The sequence below is a fragment of the Ursus americanus genome, chromosome 6 (genome assembly GCF_024610735.1).
Source record: "Ursus americanus isolate L20-20 chromosome 6, mUrsAme1.1.p, whole genome shotgun sequence".
Taxonomy (NCBI): Eukaryota; Metazoa; Chordata; class Mammalia; order Carnivora; family Ursidae; genus Ursus; species Ursus americanus.
In genome coordinates this window covers 34,656,169-34,683,358 of record NC_142132.1, presented here as the reverse complement: position 1 = coordinate 34,683,358, position 27,190 = coordinate 34,656,169, and the positions used below count along the sequence as shown (strand labels likewise).

The following is a 27,190-nucleotide window of genomic DNA, read 5'->3' as shown; positions in this document are numbered from 1 at the left end:
TTGTTTTTATATGTGGTAGAAGGTTTGGCATTATTTGATAGTTGAAAAGACATGGGTGTGTAACTTATCTGGATGGGTTTGAATCCTGGCTCTGTAACTTATGATCCTGGAAAAGTTATTTAACCTCTCTGTGAGAGGTTTTTCCATCTGTAAAATAGCATAATAAAGAAGCTACCTCATAAGGTCGTAAGGATAAATGAAAAAAAACATTTAGCTCCATGCCTTATGAAATTCAGTAAATGCGAGTGATAATATTATGGGCAGCTAAGTTGTAGGGAAGGGATTGTGGTCGACAGGAGTGTCTGTTACTCTTATTTCATGGGTAACTGCACAAATTTTTAAAAATTTGAAGCATCACACATATAGAAGAATGTAATCAACAGTAGTATATGGTTTTAGTAATAATTAAAGGAAAGCACATGAACTTAGTGCTAAAATTAAGAAAAAGAACATTACAAGCCCCTGTGAACCCACCCAGTTGCATTGCCCTGCGTTTCTGTCCAGAGGTGACTACCGTTCCCTTGATTTTTTAAAAAAATAGTTTTGTTGTCTTTATATGTTCCTATAAGCAATATACCAATTAAATTGTATCTGTAATTATACACACACACACACACACACACACACACTGCTGAGTTTTGAAAAACAGAATAGCAAGCACAAACCTTGGATGTGTAAGGGACAATATTGCCACTATTAGGTGAGGAAGAGATGATAGTCTGAACAGAGTCTCTGAATCAGATCTGGCTTCAGCTTCCACAAGAATATATGCATCCCTTCTGGGGAAGTCAGTGAGCAAGGTCATGAGTGAGTCCTGTGAAACAAAGGACAACCATTGGCATATCCGACAGAGCTGTGATTTATTGGACTATGTATGTACTAGATGTCTGGCAGAAATACAACCTCTCCAGCTGTCAGGAGTACCCCAGGGTAAAGCAGTGAGGTGAACTGAGTGCCCTCAGCTGATTCAGATAGCACAGCAACAAATGGAGAACAGAGATTTCATCACCCCACTGGCAAGACAATCCAAAGTACAGAGAACAGTCTGGGCTGGGCTCGCCTATTCCTTCTATCTTCAGTTGAAAAAGAAGAGTGCAAAGGTAGTCAGAATCTTGGTGATGGCAGGCACCAAATTACTCACTCTTAGGCCAGTCTGTTCTAGTGTGTGCAGAGTATGTCTCTCACCTTCCTGTCCTTTGTAAAAGGTATCTGTCTCTCTGGAAGCTTGTAGAACCATTTCTTTGTCTCAGTGTCTGAAATTGCACAGAGCTGTGCTTGGTGTGGTTCTAGTTTCATCCCTTTTGCTACATGTTTGGCAGGCCCTTTTCATCTAGCAGTTCATGTCCTTGAATTCCAAGGAATTTTCTAGAAACTTTTTACTGATGATTTCCTTCCATCTTCTTCTTCTATCCTTTCTTTATGGATCCCCTATTATTCAGAAGCCAGACTTTCTGAGCTCCTAGTTTTCTTACTTCTTTCATTTCTATTTTCCATTTCTTTATCCTTTTGCTATATATTTTAGGGCATTTCCTCAAAACTCTTCTACTAAGTATTTTGTTTCTGCTAATGTGCTTTTAATGAACAAGAATTCTTTTTTCCCCTCTCTATTTCTTTTTTTATAGAACTCTCTTATTTCCTGGTTGTACTGTCTTTTATCCTTCTAATTAAATTAGTAATAGGTTTTTATTTTTCTGTGTGTATGTATGCATGTATTTTAGTCTTGAGGGGCTTTGGGGGTATTGTTGTTTTGTTTTACACTTATAATGGCATGAATTCATGGGGAATGGGTTCCAGCAGCTCCGGCTCCTTTCCATTGGTTCTTAGAAAATGTGCTTTGCTGGGTGGAGCAGGCTGGTGCTTCAGTTGGACCCAAGTACCTTTCTCTTCAGTTTCCTTCTTTCTCTGATCATTTTACTTCATGATCTTCAAGAAGCTATCTCGGCTCTTTGAGTGCTTAATATGCTCAATATATACATTAATTCTTTTGGCAAAAATCTTGCCTTTAACTTGCTTATTTACAACAATGCCAACAGCAAGCTGGGTAACACTGTAGACTCTTTCATTTTTGTCATTGTAGCACATGTGGGGCATTCCTTTTTGAACAGTGCCCATTCCCTTGATGGCAACAGTATCACCTTTCTTGTAGGTTGACACCTATGTGGCCAAAGGAACAACTCCATGTTTTCTAAAAGGCCTAGAGAACATATAGTGGGTGCCTGTCCCCCTTCTCTATGAGTTGACGATTTTGGCAAACTACTGGAAGATGGTGGTTCCTGTGAAAGGCTAGTGATAGATTTTTACATTTTTTTCCCTCCCTGCATGACTTCTGACTCTTCTGGGTTGCTCTTGTTTGTTTTGGTTTCTACAATGTTGGAATCCCTTGAAGGCTTGTTCACTCAATGCTGATGATTGATGCTGGCTATTGCCTTGGACTTTAAATAGGTTCTAGCTGGAGCACCTGCACCTGGCCTTTTCATGGACTGCTTGGCTTCCTTGCAGCATGGTGACTGGATTCCAAGGTCGAACACCCCAAAAAGAGACAGCCAAGCAGAAGTTGTATTGCCTTTTGTAATCTAGTCCTACAGCATCTCTCTGTCACATTTTTTCATTAGTGAGGATCCTCTAAGGCTGACCCACATTCCAAGGGAGAAAAGTTAGACTCTATCTTTTCATGGAGGAATAGAAAAGAATTTATGGACTTATTTTAAAATGAACACATCACGTGATTTTAAAATTCCTAAAAAGAACCTAGTCCTTTTGACTCTTATTTTAGAACTTTCTCTTATACCCTGTTGTAGGACGGGAAGTCATAACAAAAATCAGGTGTTTAGATGACATATACATGTCAAGTTTCCATGCTGCTTCAATTTCTCTATTAGATGTCCTCACGTAGTTCACTCTAACAGATAATTTTTTAAACTTTAAACATTTTGTTCTTAAATAGTTGTGGAGATAGAAGTTAGAAATTATTAAGCTAGTGGTTTTCAAACCTATTTTTATTTTTTATTTTCATAGCACAACACTTTTTTGAATAGTGAAATTTTTCTTAGAGCGTCATTATATTAAGCAGAGAAAAGCTGAGCTGCTCTGAGTAAACACGTCCACCCGCGCGAGTCCCAAGGGGTGGCCCTTGAAGTTCTTCGGAACCTTGGGAACAACTGACTTAGGTCATCTCTTTTATTTTAATGTCAAAATTGAGGTCTAAGGAGTTTCAGTGACATGTCTAAGGTTATGAAAGTTGGTAACCGAGCCAACAACAGGAGCCAACAATAGGACCAAGTCCCTTCTTCCAAGGCTAGTGCTTTTGTTGTTGTTGTTGTTGTTACTTATTTATTACTTAATTACAAATTATTCAGGATGAAGCTTAGAATATAGCATTTTGCAACAGTGTGTCACCAGCAGCAAACCTTTTTTTTTTTTTTTTAAAGATTTTATTTGTTTATTTGACAGAGAGAGAGACAGCTAGCGAGAGAGGGAACACAAGCGGGGGGAGTGGGAGAGGAAGAAGCAGGCTCCCAGCAGAGGAGCCTGATGTGGGGCTCGATCCCAGAACGCCGGGATCACGCCCTGAGCCGAAGGCAGGCGCTTAACCGCTGTGCCACCCAGGCGCCCCTAGCAGCAAACCTTTTAAAACAGTGATTCCTTTCCAGCAATTGAGGGACAAGGAACAGGCCCAGGGTCCTCCTGCTGAACAACCAACCTCCATAGAGGCTCTTGCTTACCTCTGATGTTGTCGTTGCCATCTGTGCTGGATGGCCAGGAACAACCTTCAGTGTCCTAATCACGTGGCCAATTTAAAATGTCAGTCTTAATTTTGGGCTACAGTTGTGGAAAACCACATATTACTAGTTTCCAACCGGAGTCAACTTATGATAGCTTCTCCAAAACAGTGAGTGAGCTGGCAAAATTTGGCTGATAATCCTACACTGTTACACATACTTGTATTATGATCTTCACGTTTTTTTTCAATATACTTCCAGCCCCCACCAGAACCCTTATTCTTCTTGCACTGGCTTCAAGTGTTTTACTTAATGTTTCTAAGCAACCAACTAAAATTGGCAGCACTATATTAAAAGCAAGGGAAAATGATTACTGCTTATCAATTTAGCACACAGTGTTCCCAAGTATTGGCTGAATGAAACCAAAATGACAGGTTTTCACTGATAAATATATTTTGGCTTTTTTCAGTGTGTTTACGGTATTCTATATTGCAGGAAAACCTGCATGTGATAGAACGAAGAATTGCCCATTCTATTTATAATATCAGTTTGAGATTTAATCTCTCATCACCACATTTATTGATTTTCTCTTTTGAATTAGATTTTAATAACCATCTGTGAGAACAGACTGAAAGCCTGTCTCTGGAAACAATGCCTTGATATTTAGGGACATGAGAGCAGCTGTGAGCTGTTGTTCTTCCTTTCTTAATAGCTGAATGTCACATCCTGTAGTTTGGCTTTCATTCACTAATGTGAGCTAATGATCTGCCTTTCTGACTCAAGTTCCAATTACATAGTACGTTAACATTCTGTATTACTCTTTAGTCCAAGTTACCTTGTGACCTAAAAATAAATCCTGTCTGGGCCTCTGGTTCTAATCTCACCCTATAATCCTCTTGGCCTTAGCATTACTATTTCTCTTATATAAGAATCTTCCCACTCTCAGGCTTTGCCAAAATCCAGTTCTCTTACTAACTAAAATTTCACTCTTCTTCCACCTCAGCATGGTATTAGTAAAAATGAGTGGGTATAAAAATGTGTATATATGCTCTGAGTGAATAAGTTAATTTATATTTGAATGAGTCTGTGTGTATCTAATAGTGGGTGTTCATAGCCAGGTTGGGAAAGGTGTGTGGGAAGGGATAGGAAAGGGTAAGCCTGGTGAAGAGGAAGAGAAACTGTAGAGGAACCTCAAGACAATAGTAATAAGACTAGTGTTGGAGAGAGGAGACTATCATCTGTTTCTTTGCTGCCGAGATGGTCATTTCTTTCTTATTAATAAAGATTTCCAAACATAATAAGAAATCATTTGTAGAGGGGTGCCTGGGTGGCTCAGTTGTTAAGCATCTGCCTTCGGCTCAGGGCGTGATCCCAGGGTCCTGGGATCGAGCCCCGCATCAGGTTCCCTGCTCCACTGGGAAGCCTTCTTCTTCCTCTCCCACTCCCCCTGCTTGTGTTCCCTCTCTCGCTGGCTGTCTGTCTCTCTCTCTGTCAAATAAATAAAGTCTTAAAAAAAAAATCATTTGTAGAGATATCTAATTTTACTTGATAATGAATTGAACCTCTGTCCAATATGTGCCTAAATTAAAATTACTAGAAATTAGATATTTCCATATTTAATAAAGGGTATAAAAATCAGTTATAGGAATGAATTAAATTTAATGTTTTGTACTGTCAGCACCATTGTTCTTTCCTAATACCACTGAACAGTGTTTCTCAGTGTCACCCTCAGACTGGAGGCATCAACATCGGGTAACATGTTAGAAATACAAATTCTTGGGCTCCACACTAGACCTACTGGATCACAAACTTTGGGGAAAGGTCTAGTTATCTGTGTTTTAACAAGCTCTCTATGTGATTCTGCTATACAGCAAAGTTCGAAAATCATTTCTGTTAATTATAAGAAATTGGCATCTCTGTAGTATCTTCTAATATGAAAGATATTTTACTATAAAATGTACCCTAACACTGGTGAAATTTATCTTAGTTTATTGAAGTTAGGGATAGATCCAAGGATAGATATTTGATTGGAAGAGTGGATAAGGAAGGAAAGACCTGATAGCTATGTTCCTACTGTGATGATTGATATAGCTATGTTTGCTTAGTTAAAAATATATCCTGATTACATAAGAGTAGAATTAAATTCTACATGTGTACATTTCATATTGTAGTATTTAGAATATATAAAATATTCACCTATTCTATTGGTTTAGAAGTATTAATAATTGAGAAAATACAATGACCAAAATAAAATGCTTAGTAGACGAGCTCAACAGCAGAATGAAGGAGACAGGAATAAATGAGCTGGAATATAGAACAATAGAAATTACCCAATCTGAGCAATAGAGAGAAAATAGAATAGAAAGAAAACGAATTATCTCAGAGACCTGTGGGACTGTAACAAAAGAGGTTACCTTCTTGTCATTGGTGTCTTGGAAGGACAGGAGAAAGAGGGTATGCTGAAAATGTACTCAGAAATGACTGAAAGCTTCCTATATTTGGCAAGAGACATAAACCTACAGGTTCAAGAAACTGAGCAAACCACAAACAGGATAAACCCAAAGAAATCTATGTCAAGACATATGATAATTAAACCTCTGAAAAGCAGCCAGAGAAACACAACACCTTACCTATAGGATAAGATAATCATAAACCAGAGAACAGTGAAGATATATAAAAAGTACAATTTCTACACTTCACTCCAACTGGTAAAATTATAACACCAGTAGACTATGATAAGTTATGTGTATATAATATAGTATTTAGAGCATCCTTTCAGAAATACTACAGATGAATCAGAATGGAATTCTAAAAAAATGTTCAAGTAACCCACAAGAAGATAGGAAAAACTTAAAAAATAGAAAACAAAAAAAATAAAATGACAAACTTAAGCCCTAAGGGATCAATAATTTCATTAAATGTAAATGGTCTAAAATACATCAATTATAAAACATTGTCAGGGTAGATTAAAAACATGACCTACTATATGCTGTCTACAAGAAGCTCAATTCAAATATAACAATAGAGGAAGGTTGAAAGTAAAGGATGGGAAAAGATGTATAATAGTGACTACATTAATATCAGATAAGGTAGACTTAGAAAAAAGAAATTACTGGAGAGAGGGACATTATATAGTGATAAAATCGGAATTACAAGGAAACAATTAAAAGTAATTTTTTGATTTTAGAAATAAAACAGAAGGAACACAAAAGCAAACATACATACCAGATAATGCCTTAAGAGAACTAGAAGATGAAAAGAAGGAAATGTTTAAAATTTAAAAAGAAATGAAGAAAGACCTAAAAATTTGAAAGAAATTAAAATTGAAATAGGCAAAGTCTAACATCTGGGTAATTGGAGCAAGAAGGGACTTGGTAAGACTCTGTTCCTCAGCTGGTTAATGGTTTCAGAGGTGTTTATCTTATAATAACTTATTAAACCGTACATTCCTTTTGTGAGATTCTTCTGTATTTGTTTTGTTTTACAATTAAAACATTATGAAATGCAACAAAAAGACAAATAGTGAACTGGCAAATATTTGCAAAAAAAAAAAAGGAAAAAGAAAAAAATATAAAAATGTCATGCAAATTGATTTTTTAAAAAAACTAAAACTACAATAAAGAATTACAGAGGATGTAAATAAATTGTTTGCATATATTCAAAAAGGTAATAAACACTAAAAACATTGAGTCTCACTGAAATACTTCCTGGAAGACAACTTTCGGGAAAGGAACAAAGGGAAGAAATTTTATATCATATCTGTGGATAACTTTTAATTTAAGATATGGCCTAATATCTGTTGTGGGTGAAGTTGGGGTTGGAAGGGACTTGGGGCGATAGATATATGATAGATATATGATCCCAAGGTGAATGCAATACCAAATAATTCACTTGTTTTTTTTGGAAAATTTTTACTATGAATTACATTGAATGCTTTTTTATACCTCACAGTGAGAGACCTACCACCAATTTGCCTTGATGTTAGACAAAAACAGCGTATTTCTACAGATACATTACCATCTGAAATGAAGGCCCCAGTTCTTCCAGAACCTGTCCTTCCCAACCAACCGAAAACTATGAAAGACTTTCAGTTAAGTTTCAGCTCACTGTTATATGTAGCACTGGGTGTTATATGCAAGTAATGAATCATGGAACTTTGCATCAAAAACTAGGGATGTACTGTATGGTGACTAACATAATATAATAAAAAATTACTATAAAAAGAAGAAAAGAAAAAAAAGACATATAGTCATCTGCATGCCAGAACTCTACATAATTTCATATTTTTGTGTAAGGAATTGATTGAACTTGTGGCTCTTTATAAGGTATTGGTCAAGAGTGAAGACATTGAAAGACTAGATGTCTCAAGGTGAAGGTGAAAACATATATATATATATGTTTTATGTATAAATAATAGGTAAGGGGTAGATAATGTTGCAGCAAAAGAAACAATACTAAATAAGAGAGTATGAGTTAAAACAGACAAAAGGAGATAAAGATGGTGATAAAATAATAAAGTGTTTCGGGGCGCCTGGGTGGCGCAGTCGTTAAGCGTCTGCCTTCGGCTCAGGGCGTGATCCCAGAGTCCTGGGATGGAGCCCCACATCAGGCTCCTCCGCTGGGAGCCTGCTTCTTCCTCTCCCACTCCCCCTGCTTGTGTTCCCTCTCTCGCTGACTGTCTCTCTCTCTGTCAAAATAAATAAATCTTAAAATAATAATAATAATAAAGTGTTTCTTTTAAAAAAAATACGATTTCATCTATGTGACACATAAACCATAAAAGTTATGTCACTACTGAAAATAATCCAAATGAATACTTTGAAGAACTAAGTGATAATGAGAAAGTAGAGGGGCGCCTGGGTGGCACAGTCGTTAGGCGTCTGCCTTCGGCTCAGGGTGTGATCCCGGTGTTCTGGGATCAAGCCCCACATCAGGCTCCTCTGCTAGGAGCCTGCTTCTTCCTCTCCCACTCCCCATGCTTGTGTTCCCTCTCTCGCTGGCTGTCTCTGTCAAATAAAATAAAATAAAATAAAATAATAAAATAAAATAAAATAAAATAATAAAAATAAAACAAAAAAAAGATAATGAGAAAGTAGAGACAGAGCATGTAAACAAAATCTCAAGAAGTTTGGCTGTGTAGGGGCGCCTGGGTGGCACAGCTGTTAAGCATCTGCCTTCAGCTCAGGGCGTGATCCCAGCGTTCTGGGATCGAGTTCCACATCAGGCTCCTCCGCTAGGAGCCTGCTTCTTCCTCTCCCACTCCCCCTGCTTGTGTTCCTTCTCTCGCTGTCTGTCTCTATCTCTGTCAAATAAATAAATAAATAAATAAAATCTTAAAAAAAAAAAAAGTTTGGCTGTGAAGGAAAAAAAGTGTTCATTGTAAAGAGCACGTCAAGAATGACCTTTTTAGGGACACCTGGGTGGCTCAGTCGGTTAAGTATTTGTCTTCCGCTCAGGTCATGATCCTAGGGTCTTGGGACTGAGTCCCGTATCTGGCTCCTTGCTCAGTCTGAAGCCTGCTTCTCCCTCTCCCTGCCACTCCCCTTACTTGTGCTCACTCTCGTCTCTCTGACAAAAAAGTAAATCTTAAAAAAAAAAAAAAAAAGTGACCTTTTTAAAAAGCAAGTAAATGGAGAGCTGAATTTAATATCATGATCCAAACAGAAAAAGGGACATTAGATAAAACCTAAGGAAATGTCAATAAAGTTATGGACCTCGGTTAATCATCGTGTGTCAATATTGATTCATTCAGTGTAACATACCATCCTCATATATGGGAACTCCTGATTATCTTCTCAATTTTCCTGTAAATCTTAAAGTGTTCCAAAAAATAAAGTTTATTTAAAAAAATAATATCATGATCCATTTAAGAATTATAAGTTCATAAACTATACTTATATTAACTGGAGCATATTGTATTCAGCTTCAGTATTTCAAATTACATGTTTGGTGACACTTATTTTTAAAGAAATAATGCTATTTTATCTGAATAATATTTCTATCTGTTAATGTTTGTTTTCATTTTAGGGAAGATATAGAAAAAGTTAAGTCATCAGGAGATTGGAAAGCAGTACATGATTTTTATCTAACAACATTTGATTCTTTCCCAGAACTAAATGCTGCATTTAAGGTAATAACACATAAAACACATTTTTCACTTTTAGTTTTCCATTTTCCAAAAAGGATACAATAACTTAGCTCTTTTTCTACCTCATATTGACTTTAAGCAGCTGTTTAAACAAACATATATGTATTAATTTCAGAAAGTATATATCACAAATAAATATTACTTAAGTGATATCTTAAGGATTGTTTACATTTGTACTAATGATGATGTTTGACTTCACTCTTTCAGTTTTAAGAAACAAAGTGATTATGCTGGCTGATTGAACATGATAATAAAAAAATAAATATAAAAAACAAAGTGTTTAAAATAGTTCTTATACATTCATTTTTATTTCTAGCAACTTTGCCCGAAAGTTCTTTTTCATCATCCCACTAAAAAATATTAGAAATTATGAAGAAATAGTTACGGTTCAAAATTACTAAGAACAGTCCTTAATGTTATATACACTTAATTCGTTAATTGAATTTGCAGAAAGATGCCACCGCCTCCTTTAATACCATTGAAGACTCTGGGATCAATGCTAAATTTGTGAATGCTGTATATGATGCCTTACTTAATACTGTAAGTATTACTTAAGAACAGATGCAAACGCTATAATTCTTTATCTCTTTTGTATTTCAAAAGCAGCCACACAAATATTGTAATAATCACCTTGTAACATAATTATATAATTGTAGAGTAAATTTAGTTGTTCTCGGAAAGTTAGATATTTTTTATTTTTTTAATTAAATGATAATTAAGCAGAAAATACTTTTATGTCTAGTCCTTCTTTAGTAAGGCTTGCTGAAATAAAATCATGCTTCACTTAGCCAGCAAAAGGAGATAAATTATTTGATTGTATTGGCATTGCACTGAATCTATAGTGGTTCTCAAATTTTACTATGCATCAGAATCACAGCAAGGGCTTCTTAAATACAGAGTTTCAGATTCAGTAGGTCTGGGGGAGAGCCCAAGCATTTGTGTTTCTGACAGGTTCCCAGGGACCGCATTTTAAGAACCACAGTGCTATAGATGAATTTGTGAAGAGTTGACATTTTTTAAATTCACGAGCATGGTATAGCCTTCCAGTTACTTAGATCTTCTTTAGTTTTTCTTGATGATGCTTTGTAGTTTTCTGGATAAATGTCTTACGCGTGTCTTGTTACATTTAGTAGTACTTGATTTTTACTAGTACTTGATTTTCTTGATACTATTGTAGTTTCATTTTCTAATTACTAGTATATAGAAATACTTTCATATATTTATCTTTATCATGCCAAATTCACTCATTAATTCTAATAGTGCATCAATAGATTTATTTGGATTTTCTGTATAAACAGTCCTGTCGTTTGTGAAAAATGAGATTTTTCACCTCTTCCGTCCTTTTATCTTGCATGTATGGATGGATAGATCTAAGTATTTGCCTTATTGCACTGGCTAGGACCTCTTGCACAATTTTGAATAAGACATTTTTGTCTTATTTCTAATCTCAGTACTTTACTATTAAATACTTGAAAAGATACATAATAATAATTGCCATGAGAGAAATATAAATAACATTACACATCCGTTCAAAATGAGTACAGAGTTTTTTAGTACTGAATTGGCAATATTGTGCAGCAACTGGAACTTTGATACCCTGATAAGGTAAGTATAAACTAGTACAACCACTTTGGAAAGTTGTTTGACATTATTTACTAACACTAAGCATATACATAAACTGTGACCCAAAATGTTCCTCTCCTAGGACATTTGTCTGACCCCATTTGACTTGGAATGATGTCAGTGTTTTATAGACACTAAAAAAATTAAATCTACAACACAAGGGGAAAACTGTCTAAAATGGAAATAAGATTTTTTTTTTAGTATTTGAATTATTAAACTATATAGGAATGTTATTTTATGCCTTTTCCAAATCCAGTAATGAAAAAAATTCTTATTTTTTATTGAACATAATTTCATGGCACTTAATGAATTGTGGATCTACCTGCTAATTATAACTTGTTACTGGTAGTAATAAATATATTTAAATATATGTGGTCATTTTATATTGTTAAACATACTATTCTGGGACTCGTGTTCGTGATTTTATCCTGCCAATCCAGGGAAAGTGAAATTTTTTTCAGTTATATAAAACTGATGTTGGTCATCAAAGGGCCACCATATACATTTGTGCAGTTTGCTGTGCATGGCACATCCCAGGGAGCATTCTCATTGTAATCTTACGTCATTGGTGCCCTAGCGCTCTCAGGTGTGAAAATCATACGACCGTAAGTGGCAGTCCTCAGTCATCAAGTCTGATTTTAACTATTGAAACAGATCTGTAAATGTAATTAACATATAAAAGTCACCTAAGTACCTAATCCTAATTATTTCATGATTTTCTTTTGCCTATAGCCTCAAGACATTCAGAAGACAGTATTAAAGGGAATCATTAACAGCCTATTACGAGAATGGAAAGGGTAATTTTAACTAATATTTAGCTAATCAATATTGATAATTAATTTTTACATCCCATACATCCTCAATATATATGCATGTATTTTATTCTCAAAAAAGATTTTAGTTGTTTTAAAAGCATAGATCAGAAAGAAATTGTAAACCATTTATCACAAAAAACCACAAAAACACTTATGACAAAGTTTTTTAACTTGAGATTTGTGACTTCTCAAGAGGGTCTATATGCGGGCTTCACAGGATCTGTGAATCCTTTAAAATTATATGTAAAATTTGTTATGTACAGATATATGTGTGGTATAAAAATGGGATGGGTAGTCACATCAGTAACCTAGAATTAAATTATATGGACATTAAATTTAGCTTTGGATTTCTTGGTAGCTAGAGCAAAATTTTTCTTGTTTCTAATATAAGGAAATGTAAGTTTGGCTATTGAAATATTTTTTTCCTGTAACTAAATCTTGAATCATTATATAAGGAATGATGGAATAATGTAATTGATAATGTTCAAATATCACTGGCTATGTAGAACACAACAATATGCTGTGAAAAGTCCATATTATTTAAATTGATGTTATTTAAGTAGCATGTAACTTAAATAATAGCTTCTACTAAAGCCAAAGGAATACCATTAAATTATAATTCAATGTTTATATTAAGCCCCATTTAAAAATAATATCAAAATTATTAAATGTTAAGGGACACCTGGGTGGTTCAGTTGATTGAACGTCTGACTCTTGGTTTCGGCTCAGGTCATGATCTCATGAGTCATGGGATCCAGCCCCACAGTGGGCTCCGCACCCAGTGAGGATCTGCTTGAGATTCTCTCCCTCTGCCCACCCCCCATTCATGTGCCCTCAGTCTCTCTCTCTCTCTCAAATAAATAAATAAATCTTTTTAAAAATTATTAAATATTAAATGTAGCCCATATTTTTTAATAACACTGCTCTGATTTTCAAAGAAATTCATGGTTATTACAGAAAATTTAGAAAAAGCATCGCTAGTATTATAAAAAAAAAGTAAACATGTTAACATTTTGCCATCTTTTTCCTGGTCACCTTTTTGAAACAATTTAAATCATACTGTATAGTTTGATGTGATTTTTAACAGTATTTTTCCTAATTTGTCATTAAGATAATAAATTTACATTTTCCTTGAATTGTATGGTTTTGGTTAAACCCATACTGCTTCACTGAAAATGAAGAGAGAGATTTAGAGTGTGGGGAGAGCTCCTGAGAGAAGGAGGAAGCCCAGTGGCCTGACGCCACCCGGGCCTGAGTCCCCTCTCATAAGCACACTCTCAATGCTTTCCAACCCTGCCCCTCAGAAGTGTGCCTGAGACAGATTAAAGAATAATTCAGTGTGTTTTATCTATCAAAGGAGCTTGTGGTCTTTACCCAAAAATCTTGTTTTATTCTGGATTTTTTAAATAACAACAAGATCTAAAGTTTACTGACTGTTTATTATGGGCTAGGCACCTTTCTAACAATCTTCCATGTATTTCTCATTGAGTCTTCACTGCAATTTTATGAAATACATAATATGATTTTTTTCATTTCACAGTGGAAGAAACTAATTTACAGAAAAGTTACAGAAATTGCCCAAGTTAACACAGAAGTGCCTGAGTCAGGATTAGAACATAGGCAGTCTGGCAAAGAGCCTGTGATCTCAACCACAACTTCAATGCCCGGAACTGTGAATTGCATTAAAATACGAGTGCATGGGACAGGAATTTGGAAATTGTCATGGTATTGTTATAAAATGGAAAAAGTAGGGCTCGCCTATCACCAGGAATTTTAATATTTATGAACTGCCTTGAGTGTTTTAAAATATTTTCAGATAGGGGCACCTGGGTGGCTCAGATTATTAAGTGTCTGCTTTCGGCTCAGGTCATGATCTCCAGGTCCTGGGATAGAACCCCATGTCAGTCTCCCCGCTCAGTGGGCAGTCTGCTTCTCCCTCTCCCTCTGCCTCTCCCCCTGCTTGTACTTTCTCTGTCTCTCTCTCTCTCTCTCATAAATAAAATCTTAAAAAATAAATAAAATATTTTCAAATATAATTTCTAAAACATAACAGTAGTCCTGTTCAGAAAATAGTCTGACAATTGTGTATAATATTATAGACAGAAATAGTTTAGATTTGACTTAAACCTAAACACTTTTTTTTAATTGTATTTTCTTCAGTTTATTAGCCAATCCATTTTGTTTCTGATCTCTCTATGATATAATCATAAAGGCTTCCCATTACCTATGCCCCTTTATAATATCTGACTGCTTTTGTTTTTGGTTTTTTTTGGGGGGGGTTATGTGGGTTTTTTTGTAATTTTTTATTATGTTATGTTAGTCACCATAAAGTACATCCTTAGTTTTTGATGTAGTGTTCCATGATTCATTGTTTGCGTATAACACCCAGTGCTCCATGCAATACGTGCCCTCCTTAATACCCATCACCGGCCTATCCCAATCCCCCACACCCCTCCCCTCTGAAGCCCTCAGTTTGTCTCCCAGAGTCCATAGTCTCTCGTGGTTCATTCCCCCTTCTGTTTACACCCCCTTCATTCTTCCCTTCCTTCTCCCACCGATCTCCCTGCTATTTCTTATGTTCCATAAATGAGTGAAACCATACGATAATTGTCTTTCTCTGCTTGACTTATTTAACTTAGCATAATCTCCTCCAGTCCCATCCATGTTGCTGTAAATGTTGGGTAATCATTCTTTCTGATGGCTGAGTAATATTCTATTATATGTATGGACCACATCTTCTTTATCCATTCATCTGTTGAAGGGCATCTTGGTCCTTCCACAATTTAGCTATTGTGCACAATGCTGCTATGAACATTGGGGTGCATATGGCCCTTCTCTTCACTACGTCTGTATCTTTGGGGTAAATACCCAGTAGTGCAATGGCTGGGTCATAGGGTAGCTCTATTTTTTGAGGGACCTCCACGCTGTTTTCCAAAGTGGCTGTACCAACTTGCATTCCCACCAACAGTGTAAGAGGGATCCCCTTTCTTCACATCCTCTTCAACATTTTTTGTTTCTTGCCTTGTCAATTTTTGCCATTCTAACTGGCGTAAGGTGGTATCTCAGTGTGGTTTTGATTTGAATTTCCCTGATGGCTGATTTTGAGCATTTTTTCATGTGTCTTTTAGCCATTTGTATGTCTTCATTGGAAAAGTGTCTGTTCATATCTTCTTTTTTCTTTTTTAAAGATTTTATTTATTTATTTGACAGAGATAGAGACAGCCAGCGAGAGAGGGAACACAGGCCGGGGGAGTGGGAGAGGAAGAAGCAGGCTCATAGCAGAAGAGCCTGATGTGGGGCTCGATCCCAGATCGCCAGGATCACGCCCTGAGCCGAAGGCAGACGCTTAACCGCTATGCCACCCAGGCGCCCCTGTTCATATCTTCTGCCCATTTTTTGGTTTGTTTATTTGTTTCTCGTGTATTGAGTTTGAGAAGTTCTTTGTAGATCTTGGATACCAGTCTTTTATCTGTAGTGTCATTTGCAAATATCTTCTCCCATTCTGTGGGCTGCCTCTTAGTTTTGACTGTTTCATTGGCTGTGCAGAAGCTTTTTATCTTGATGAAATCCCACAAGTTCATTTTTTCTTTTTTGTTTCTCTTGCCTTTGGAGATGTGTCATGAAAGAAGTTGCTGTGGCTGATGTCAAAGAGGTTGCTGCCTATGTTCTCCTCTATAATTTTGGTGGATTCCTGTCTCACATCGAGGTCTTTCATCCATTTGGAGTTTATTTTTGTGTATGGTGTGAGAGAGTGATCAACTTTCATTCTTTTACATGTAGCTGTCCAATTTTCCCAGCACCATTTATTGAAGAGACTGTCTTTTTTCTACTGGATGTTTCTTCCTGCTTTGTCAATGATTAGTTGCCCAAAGAGCCAAGGGTCCATTTCTGGGTTCTCTATTCTGCTCTGTTGGTCTGTGTGTCTGTTTTTGTGCCAGTACCATGCTGTCTTTGTGATCACAGCTTTGTAGTATAGCTTGAAATCAGGCAACATGATGCCCCCAGCTTTGTTTTTCCTTTTCAACAGTTCCTTGGCGATTCAGGGCTTCTCTGGTTCCACACAAATTTAAGGGCTGTTTGTTTCAGCTCTTTGAAAAATGTCATTGGTATTTTGATCGGGATGGCATTGAAAGTGTAGATTGCTCTGGGTAGCATAGACATTTTAACTATGTTTATTCTTCCGATCCATGAGCATGGAATGTTTTTCCATCTTTTTGTGTCTTCTTCAATGTCTTTCAAGAGTAATCTGTAGTTTCTAGAATATAGATCCTTTACCTCTCTGGTTAAGTTAATTCCAAGATATCGTATGGTTTTGGTGCTGTTGTAATTGGAATCGATTCCCTAATTTCTCTTTCTTCAGTCTCATTGTTGTGTATAGAAATGCAACTGATTTCTGAGCATTGATTTTGTATCCTGCCACATTACTGAATTGTTCTATAAGTTCTAATAATTTGGGGGTGGAGTCTTTTGGGTTTTTCATATAGAGTATCATGTCATCTGCGAAGAGAGACAGTTTGACTTCTTCTTTGCCGATCTGAATACCTTTTATCCCTTTTTGTTGTCTGATTGCTGTTGTAAGGACTTCTAGTGCTATGTTGAATGATAATGGCGAGAGTGGGCATCCTTGTCGTTAAACCTAAACACTTTAAATCATTATTCAGTCAAGATAATTCTTCCACAAAGAAATGTTACTGACTAAACATTTTTATATATACATGTGTATACATATTTCAAATTTTAACATGTATGTTATATATTTATATTTCAGACTATGTAGCTTTACATTATGTAAGGGTCGTTTAGTACATTCGGGGCAGTGATTTATGTTTTCAGATTTATTTTGTAACTATAAAAGAAAAGTAAGTAATCATTTGGTCATTTTATTTTCTTAAAGGAAATTCAAGGAGATACTGGGAGGTGAACCTTTTTTTCCCCAGCATTTAATTTTGAAAAATTTCAAACCACAGAAAAGTTAAAGACAATGAAAACTCATATACCTTTCACCTAGATTCACCAGTTGTTAATTTTATGCCACATTTGCTTTTTTGCTTTCTCTCTCGTGCATGTGAGTGTGTACGTGATTGTTTTTTTTTTTAGTAAATGGACACTTAACCTCTAATTACTTCAGCATGTATTTCTTAATAACCTTTTCCTACATAACCATAACACTGTATCACATGAAACAAATTTAATGTTTTTCTAATAGTACTCTCTCAAATGCAGTCCACATTTAAATTTCCCCAGTTGTCTCAAAAGTGTTCTTTAATATCTGGGTTTTGTTTTTCAATCCAGGACCAGTCAAGGATCGTGAATTGAATCTGGTAATCATATAGATGAACCATTTTTAATTTAAGAAGTTACTTCAGGGAATTTGTGAGAGTGTATTCAATAGACCCTGAGAGGGTGAGAAAGAAACACTCACCAGCTTTGGGAATAGCAGAAACTCTTGGTCAGATTTGATAATGTGAAAATCCAGATTATCATGGAAAAAAATTACAAATTAGTTATTTCTCAGAGGTATTCAAATATGAATTTAATTTTGAATTTAATTAGAAACATACTAAATGCATTTACAGTGTGACTTGATTTGCAGACATTTCTATATCTATCACTTCAGAAATAGATATATAAACAGAGCATATTTTCTTTCTGTGAAAGAAATTTTTTTTTTTTTTGACAGAGAGCACAAGCAGGGGGAAAAACAGGCAGAGGGAAAGGGAGAAGCAGGCTCCCCACTGAGCAGGGAGCCCGATGTGAGACTCGATCCCAGGACCCTGAGATGATGACCAGAGCCAAAGGCAGATGCTTAACTGACTGAGCCATCCAGGCATCCCACATATTTTCTTACTTCAGTGCATCAGTATTTTTAAGTGAGATATATCAACTATCCTTTATTAAAACAAAAATCTAAGTATTCTAAAATTGTTGATTATTCATCAGGCTCTTAACTCTTTCCCAAGTCAGTCATGATATTTACCTCATAAAATGTTATAGCCTATTTAATTCACCTTTTTCTTTTAAGATTTTATTTATTTGAGAGAGAGAAAGCATGTGAGAGCACAAGTGGGGGGAGGGGCAGAGAGAGAGACTCTCAGGCAGACCCCATGCTGAGTGCAGAGCCTGACACAAGACTCCATCTCACAACCCTGAGACTGTGACCTGAGCTGAAACCAAGAGTCAGATGCTTAACCAACTGAGCGGCCCAGGCACCCCTACTTAATTCATCTTTTAGGTGTCTTCAGAACCAGCCAAGAGTAAGCACAGAAGAACCTATATTCCCAGCATATTATGAATCTGTTACTGTCTCCATAATCATACATATTAACTTAAGTCTCATTTTTGGCTTTTACCACCTCAGTTCTCACAAAAACATGTGCTAATCATTTTTTGTTAGATGCTGTAAGATTAAATACTAATCTGTAATCAATTATGCTTATTTCTTTTACAGTCCACGAACAAAAGATGATCTTAGAGCATATTTTATACTTTTACAGGTAAGAAAGCAAGAACTGAAGTTGTATAATTCACATCCCAGTCTATGCATGTGTTAAGGGAAATGATATCAAGTACTAAGTATTATTTTGTACAACATTATTGATATTTTTTAGATTATAGTGTAACCAGAGCATTAAAGTTATAACAAATAAACAATGGGAAGCTAAATTATCTTTGGGATATAAATTTTAATGTAGTTCTTGCCTTTCTGCTGTGGTATTCAGGAACAAGCAGAATGGAAGCACCTCTTCTTCCCCCAATCAACCTCTTTTCTTAGAACTAGCTTTAATGGGCTCCAGAACTTTCCTTTATTTCCCAACTAGTACGTCTCTAATGTCTCTAGGTATTTTTAATAAATGCTTCCATTAGAATTCTAATGGAAAAATCAAGGTGGTTGCTTATGTTTGCTATAGCAAAGGTGATGACCCTTGTCCTCTGGAGAGATACAGATTCGTAGATACAAAAAAATAAGGTCCGGACAAATGAAAAGCAATTTTGAGTTTGTATTATTTTTGAAAAAGAGGTATGTTATTACATAGCTAGCATACTGCTTTTGTATTAGTCTTTACAATTTACAAAAGGTGTTTGTGTATATTATTATCTCATTTAAAGGTAAGAAAAAATTATGTTAAATAAGATACAGTGTTTAGTTAAATATTACGTCCAATAAGAGAAAATATGTACAGTAGGAATAAAAGAAGGGGGAGAAAGGAAAAAAGTAAAAGTGGGGGAAAAGGAAGCAAGTGGACAAGAGGTAGTTGAGAGATATGAGAAGGGAAAGTAGAGAGGTAGGAAGGACAAAAGCAAAACTAGAAGAAAGGGAGGAAATGTATGTAGATAGTAAAAACAGAGAAATGACAACTGAAGTTCAGATTTTGTGAGTGAGTCTGTTAGTCAGCAATAAGCTCTGCCCATGATACCTTCTCATGAGCACCACTAGGTGAGGCTATCAGCTGGAGACACTCTGATTTTGAATTTGTCTTTGCCAGTAAGTCAGTTTTGAAAAATCCATGGTGTTCTCTTAGTTCCCACAATTTCAGTTTATTTTTCAATAATACTCATTTTTTCCATGAACTTCTGAAATGCACATTGTGATGAGTTTAAGTTGTAGAGATGTAACTAGAGGCTTCAAGCACTCCTTCAGTGTCCCTTTGACATTTGAAAGTTGTCAGAAGCTGTATGTGACTCTCTCTTTGTTCTTTGTGAGACATGCAACTAATTCATTTCACAGTGGCAAAAGTTTCACAACCAGCTTTTACTTCACTTTTCTAGCATTCTTCTTTTTTTTTTTTAATCAAGAAAGAACGAGGTTTTTTGTTTAATTGGATGATAGTGATTGCCATGGAGCTAGGAGCCTTACATACATTTTTTTTTTAACTACTTAAAACAAGTAAGATAGATATTATCATTCCTATTTTAGAGATGAGGAAATTGAGAATCAAAGTTTAAGGAACATCCCTAAGTTGTAGAATCAGCCCTCAGACCCAGATCTGTCTTAATTTCAAAGCCCATGCTCTTTCTGCTATACCACAGCCAAAATTGAAGTTTCTGTTAATTAAGCAGTTAAAAAATAGGTTATTGTTTTATAGGATTTCACCCAATATTTCATAATCTCAAATTTAGTTTCCTAGTTTACCACTTAGCTCATTAAGCTTAGTGTCTTTCCTTTTACATGTTAACAAAATTTTAACACAATTATCTTTAATATCTTTTTCAGAATCCTCAATTTAATAATACATCTACGTATGTCATCTATGCTCACTTGCTACGACAGATAGCTACCTTAGTGGAAGCTGATCATCATTTCCTAGTTCACTGGTTTAAAAAGTAAATCATTCTATCATATTCATAAGAACTCTTATAATCGTACAGTTTCAAGTTTGATATTAGTGATTTTATAATAAAATATAGTTAAATGTTTTCAGGTCTTTAGAAATGATCTTCTAATTAACAGTACTTCAAAGCCAATTATAAACATATACTTTAGTACCACAGAGAGGGTAATTAAAAATTTGTCTTTAAAGCAAGGAACCATTTTGCTGGTGCAAACTGTCGTTGCCGTTTCTATCCACTGCCTACGTTTACCAGTGGTTTTCATGTATCTCAAAGACGGTGACCGGATTTTCTCAGATACTATTTCGATTTGTGTCTTTTTATTTCCTATCTTTATATCAGTCAATCTCACCATTACTTACATAGTGCCTTTTCCTTACCTAATAACGTCATCATAAAATACAGCTTCGCCATCAATATCCATTTATTAAAAATACTGTCTGTTTTTTCATAAAGCTATACTCACGTAAACAATGACTCTTCTCTATGATTGATAAAATGTTAGAGGCAAAATATTTTCAGAATTAATTTTAAATACAGTCGGTTCTCATTATTCATGATACTTATGTTCTATAAAGTCACTGCTAACACCGAATTAACAAATACCAAGTCATTGATCCTACGGGACATAACAGGGTTAGGTTCCTATGAGCTGCTGGTCATAGCATTCCCATCAACCGATGAATCCATGGTCTTGTTTTTACTGCATCGTGTGTTAAGACATTTAATTGAAGTTGTTGATTCATTAGCATTGAACTTGCGACCAGCAGTACTGTGACTAATGTCTGAACAAATTTCATCTAATACAAGTTTATTCTCCATAAGGTACCTCACATTCCTCTCGTACTTGGGAACAAACACTAGACAGAACTTTAGCACTACATTTTGGGAGCCCTTTTAAAACACCAGGATGACTAACAAAAAGCATGAAAATGTGGAAAACATGACACTAACTAAACTGTGTAAAGGGTATCATTTACAGTATGAGAGCTAAAACAAGAAGGCAGGGTGTTTCTTTGTTTGAGCTCAGCTGGGAATATGCATATCTGGCAACTCACATTTTTTGCCATTCTGCACATCTGCAAATGACCATGAGTGAAAGCTGCACTGATATTGATCTTGGAGTTATAATTAAATTTTAGCAAGTAGGCAAATTTGCAAATACTGAGTCTAAATAACAAGGATTGACTGAATATTGAAAGCCTTAAAAATGAAATGCTTGATGCTAATGTTACGGTAATTTTGGTATTTATTTCTTATTTAAGAAACAATACTCCAGGTAAGATTTTGCATCTTTTCAAATATTTGGCAACTTACGAAATAGAATTTGGGGGGATATTCTAAAATTTTATGTGTACGGGATGCACTTTGATATCTAACATATTGTCAAAATAGAAAATGTAATTTGATTGGAATTATCTCAAAATCTTTACCAGATTATCCCAGAAGAGGTTCAAACAATTGGTAGAGAGATTGCTGCAGTTTATTTCTTTGCGCCTGTTTCCTGCAAAGCCTGAAGAATTTCCACCTATAACAAAGTGTTCCTGGTGGATCCCATCAGCATCCAAAGTGTTGGCTTTACTTAGTAGGTTTTATTACTCTGTCTTCTCTTTTGTTAAATATTAAGGACATTTCTATAAGGATCTCAAAGTACTGTAGAGGCGTTCTTAAATTTTAAAACCTTCCTTTGAAGTGAAGAATTGTAATTTATTTCCTGTTTTGATAATGGATTTCACATTTAATGTATAAGCAGTATTCTGTGTTCTGGCCATCTGCTAAGTAGAGACCCCTAAGAAAGCAGGAGCTGATTCCCAAGAACTCCTAGGAGAGAACACACTCATGGGAAAGTAGTGTGAGGAGGTGCTAACCTGTGTACTCCCTTTGCTATACTGTTCCAATCCCTAGCACAAGTTGTTTTATAAAAGCAAGACATGATTGGCTGCATCTGACCCACAATTTTTTAAAAATATTTAATTAATTAATTTATTTATTTGAGAGAGAGAGAGAGCACACATGAGCAGGGGAAGGGGCAGAGGGAGAAGCAGACTCCCCCGCTGAGCAGAGAGCCTGGGTTGTGGGGCTCAATCTGAATACCCTGAGATCATGACCTGAGCTGAAGGCAGACACTTATCCGACTGAGCCACCCAAGCATCCCCTGAACCACAGTTAAAAAAAAAAAAAAAAAACTACTTTTTAAATTTGGAGCTACAATTGCTTAAAATAGAATTTCTAGATAAAGGCTATCTGGTGAACATTAAAATGTTCTTATTAGAATGAATCATGCACATGTTAGAAAAGATCATTTTTAGAATTTATCTTTACAGATACTGCAAACAGTTTGGTTCATCCTCCCCTTATTCCTTATACTGATTTCTATAATTCTACACTGGATCACATTGATCTCATGGAAGAATACCACACCTGGCAGAGCTTTGGAAACTCTCACAGGTACAATCAGAAACTCATTTTGATTACTTACCTAAACAAAATACTATTCAAAATAATGACTGGATGTTAAATTTATATAAGTAAATTTAAGTATGCACATAACTTTATACATAAACTTATAGTTTAGATATCCAGCCCTGAAACATCATTATATTTCTTAAAGCATTTTCTTTTTTTTATATTTTGATTTTATGTACATGTTAATTTGGTTTTGGTTTGATTAACAACATCTTTTTAAGAAGGGAAAAGTTCTTAGTATGCAAGTTTCTTTTATCTTCTTCTTCTGTATGCTATCATCCAGTACAGGGGTCACAAACTTTCTCCGTAAAGTACTAGATGGTAAATATTTTTGGCTCTTTGCACTTTACGAACTCTGGTATACCACTGTAACACAAAAACAGCGTTAGACAGTATGTAAACAAACTGGTTTGTCCGTGTCCCAGAAAACTTTCTGTACACAGGTGATAGGCCGTATTTGTCCCATGGGCTCTAGTTTGCTAATGTCTGTTCTAACACAGTGATCATACACATACACACGTACAGTTCACTCCTTTCCTCCTTCATTCCGTAGAAAAAGTGATTGTCCCTTATACACAATTTACAAAGAATGGGAGTTCCAGCGGAAGGGCTTCACCACAAATTATTTATTACAATAGTGTCATAGGTTTTCAAAATGCTTGACCACATTCTTTAATATACTGCACCTATATCCACACTCATAGTTTGGATTAAACCAGCATGACTATCCCAAACATAGTTTATTCCCAGACCAGGTGATAGCTTAGAGAGTGTGTCTGTTCTAAAGGATACTTAATAGATATGGTAGGGATATAAGTAACCTCAAACCCCAGATTAGTTTGTAAGTTGGTTCAATCTACCAGGGACCCTTTCTATCAGAATTGGCCAAAACCATAGACCGGCCTTCTGGACATATCTCAGTCTGCATCTGAACACTCAGAACTAAACAAGAATTGTTTCTGAGGACTTTGTTCTGTCCAATGGATATTTTCTTCAGAAAGTATTTATTTTCCAAAGACACTTTTTTCTCTAACTTTAATATAATTGTAATGTTGTAGACAAAACCACAAAACAACTCCAAGAGTTACTGAAACTTGAACATTTTTTAATACAGAGCTCTTCTAACTCTGTGCCATGGTACCAGTATACCAAGAAGGAGTTACAGAGGACTTTTGATCCTATGATCCTTTCAGTTTGGGGGAAGCCAGCCTGGACTTAGAGGGGGACCTGGAGCCCAAGGGCAAGTCACCTCTGGCGATGAGCAGCCACATCGGCTTCTTTCAGTGTGTCACACACACACTGTCATTTTTCTATGTGCATGATTAGGGAAGGGTTGAGACACACCATTTTAAAATACATAATAAGACCAAGACTAAGGTCATTGTACTTCTTTCATTTCCAGATTTTTAGGTTGCACTTAGTGATTCAATACTATTACACATTAGTACTGAACAACTTTTATTAACACCTGCGTTCTGGAGAAAGCTGTTTTATTTGTGATTCACACTAGGGCAGTCTCCTTTTTCCTCATTATGCCTTCCTTGCACCCAGTGCTCGACTATATTTGGATGGATTCCAGCTGTAACTGATGGATTCATTGCAACCACTTCCGAGGGAGTCTGGCTCCTGAAGTGTCACTGTCACCTACTAGTTCTCTCTAAATGCGTTTCTCTCTGGGTAGTTTGTGGCTTTTTTATATAACATAGGATCAGCTCTAAAGGGAGGAAGTTAGTTATTTTCCTGACCTTTGATCATAATGTTGTGTCTTTACAAATACATACCATTTCATACTACTTCACCATTTAACACAATACCAGTAGCAACATACTTTTATTTTATTGATCTTAAATTCATTACTTTGCTTTTTACTACTGCAGTTATTGCTAGATTTCCTCATTTCTGAAGTTTGCACATGAGAAATATCCATGTCATAATGTATTTTTATAACAATTTCTGCACATGAACTTTCTGTCCCAATCCTCCTTCATTAGCACTTCTGCCTCTAGGGTCTGGTGGTGGCCATATTTTCACAGGTAATGATCTACAGGTGACTGTACATAAACTGAAATCATTTGTATAAACCATGTAAGTTGTTAGTACATTTCAGAATGTTAGATGTATCTTCCTCTAGAGAATGAACACACAGCGTGTCTAGAAATGATGTGGACTTCACAAGGCTGTGGGGATTAAAAGAAATGATGCACATAAAATCACTTTGTAAATGGTTAAACACAATACAAAAGTAATGTTTTATATTGTTAGGAGGGGTACCTTAGATATTCCCTTAGTATAATTTTGCTAAAAATACACCATTTTGCTTTTTCTGTTTTCACTTGTTGAGCAGGTTTTCCTTCTGTCAGTACCCATTCGTTATTTCTATAGCTGCAAAAAAAATCATTATTCAAAGAGACTCAGAACAACAGATGATAAGCATCGCAAGGGTAAGCCAGCTACAAAAACATATTTATGCTGACTATAATCAATATAGTAAATAATTTAATAAATAAATCAACTGTCTTGTGAATTGTTCTAGCATAATCAGGAAATGTTAAAAGTAAAATTCATTTTATAACGCCTTCCAAAAGTGCTTAAAACCTGTTCATGATACAGGAAAGAGATAGCCCTCATCAAGTTCTCATTATATTCTAAATTCAGCAGGAAGATGAAATACCTCTCACAGACCAAAGTATGGGGAACTTGTTGGACATCATTCTGTGGATACCATATTCCAGCTCCACGGTAGCCGGCAGAGCACTGGGGAAGACTACAGGGAGGGCAAAGAGGGTCCTTAAGGGCACACCACTCAAACCACTGCAGCGTGTTCTAGGTTTTATGAAAATCAGAAACAGCCAAAAAATTAGGAGATGTACAACCTTGAGAAACTGAGAAATATGTCCAAAAGAGGTGAAAGATGTTTTATGGATTTTTAGGAAACCAAAAGGCATGGAGACCCATAGAAACTGGGGTAGCAGTCACACTGGCTGTAGGCAGACCACGCAGCAGGATGAAGTTTACCTCTGGGCCTGTCCTTACCGCCCCAGCCTCCAGCGCTTGTGTCTTGGCACAGCACAGTGAAGTTACCTTATCTAAGAGACACGGACTGAGTGAGCAGTTTTTCTTTTATTAGAGCACTAGACTATACATTTCAGTGCTCATATATTTTGAGCATCTGCACACTCACTACTTTAAACATGAGAGGGAAGGTTGGCAGTAGTCTTAAAGAGATCCTCAAAATAAAAAAATTATTTCCATGTCTTGTCCAAGAATATGAAAACATTCCTGAAGTATAAATTATAATACTTAAAAATGCTTTAAAAAATAAGAAGTATTCATTCTTCAGTAATTCAGTTCCCAGAAGGTGAGTATTTTTTTCTGTCACAGAGTAGGACAAAAATTTGAGTGACTGGTGACATCCCAGAGTCAGCTTACACTGACTATGAGAATATTAGAAGACACGTTATTGCCTGTGTGTACCCAGGGAGTTCCAAAGCCACTCTACCCCCCTGAAAAGTAAATTTAAACAGGTATATTTGGCATCAGAATTATTACTTAATCTCGGGTAGATATTGGCTCAAAGATTAGTCTATATAGCTAGTCATTTTGGAAGTTTCTATTAGAGGCATTTATGCAATCTCATGTGCCTTTTTAGTACTTTTTTACTTTGGGCTATGACTTTTTTATATTTGTAAAAAAAAAAAAAAAATCTGAAGAGTTTATCTCAGTTCCTCTGAGCAGTTTTCTGCCATGTCACTCCTACTTAAACATCGAATATCTTCTTTTATGGAAATTTAAATTAAAAGGAGAGTAGCAGCTGTAGACTCTATCACAGGCTGTCTTCCACCCAGCGTGGACACAAATGAGTAGAGATTGAAGAGTTAAGTGGCATTATCTGTTCTTATGGGTGCTTCCCAACGTTAATTTTGACACAAGGACAGACAGCCTCACCCGTAGTTACTGTAAACAAGAGCTTATATGGTATCCGAAGTTGCAAAAGAGATTCCCCAACCTAAAAATAACCTCCTCATCAGACTGGGTCTAATTTCTACCTTTTAGAGATTATTTGTTTCATTCAAAGCATTTTCTATTAAGTA

General features: G+C 35.9%; 1 protein-coding gene and 1 pseudogene across 1 annotated transcript in view; one reads left to right on the top strand and one right to left on the bottom strand.

The window, feature by feature from the left end:
- HECTD2 (HECT domain E3 ubiquitin protein ligase 2) overlaps nt 1-27,190 on the top strand; it is a 74,814-nt gene that overhangs the window by 28,533 nt on the left and 19,091 nt on the right. The window contains exons 3-11 of the mRNA XM_045809996.2: nt 7,671-7,809; nt 9,747-9,849; nt 10,318-10,407; nt 12,223-12,287; nt 18,754-18,799; nt 20,518-20,627; nt 22,070-22,218; nt 22,958-23,081; nt 25,444-25,540. Of these exons, the coding sequence (XP_045665952.1) occupies nt 7,671-7,809; nt 9,747-9,849; nt 10,318-10,407; nt 12,223-12,287; nt 18,754-18,799; nt 20,518-20,627; nt 22,070-22,218; nt 22,958-23,081; nt 25,444-25,540 (923 nt within the window). The remainder of the gene's footprint in view (nt 1-7,670; nt 7,810-9,746; nt 9,850-10,317; nt 10,408-12,222; nt 12,288-18,753; nt 18,800-20,517; nt 20,628-22,069; nt 22,219-22,957; nt 23,082-25,443; nt 25,541-27,190) is intronic.
- On the bottom strand, nt 1,759-2,216 carry LOC123800325 (large ribosomal subunit protein eL21 pseudogene; annotated as a pseudogene).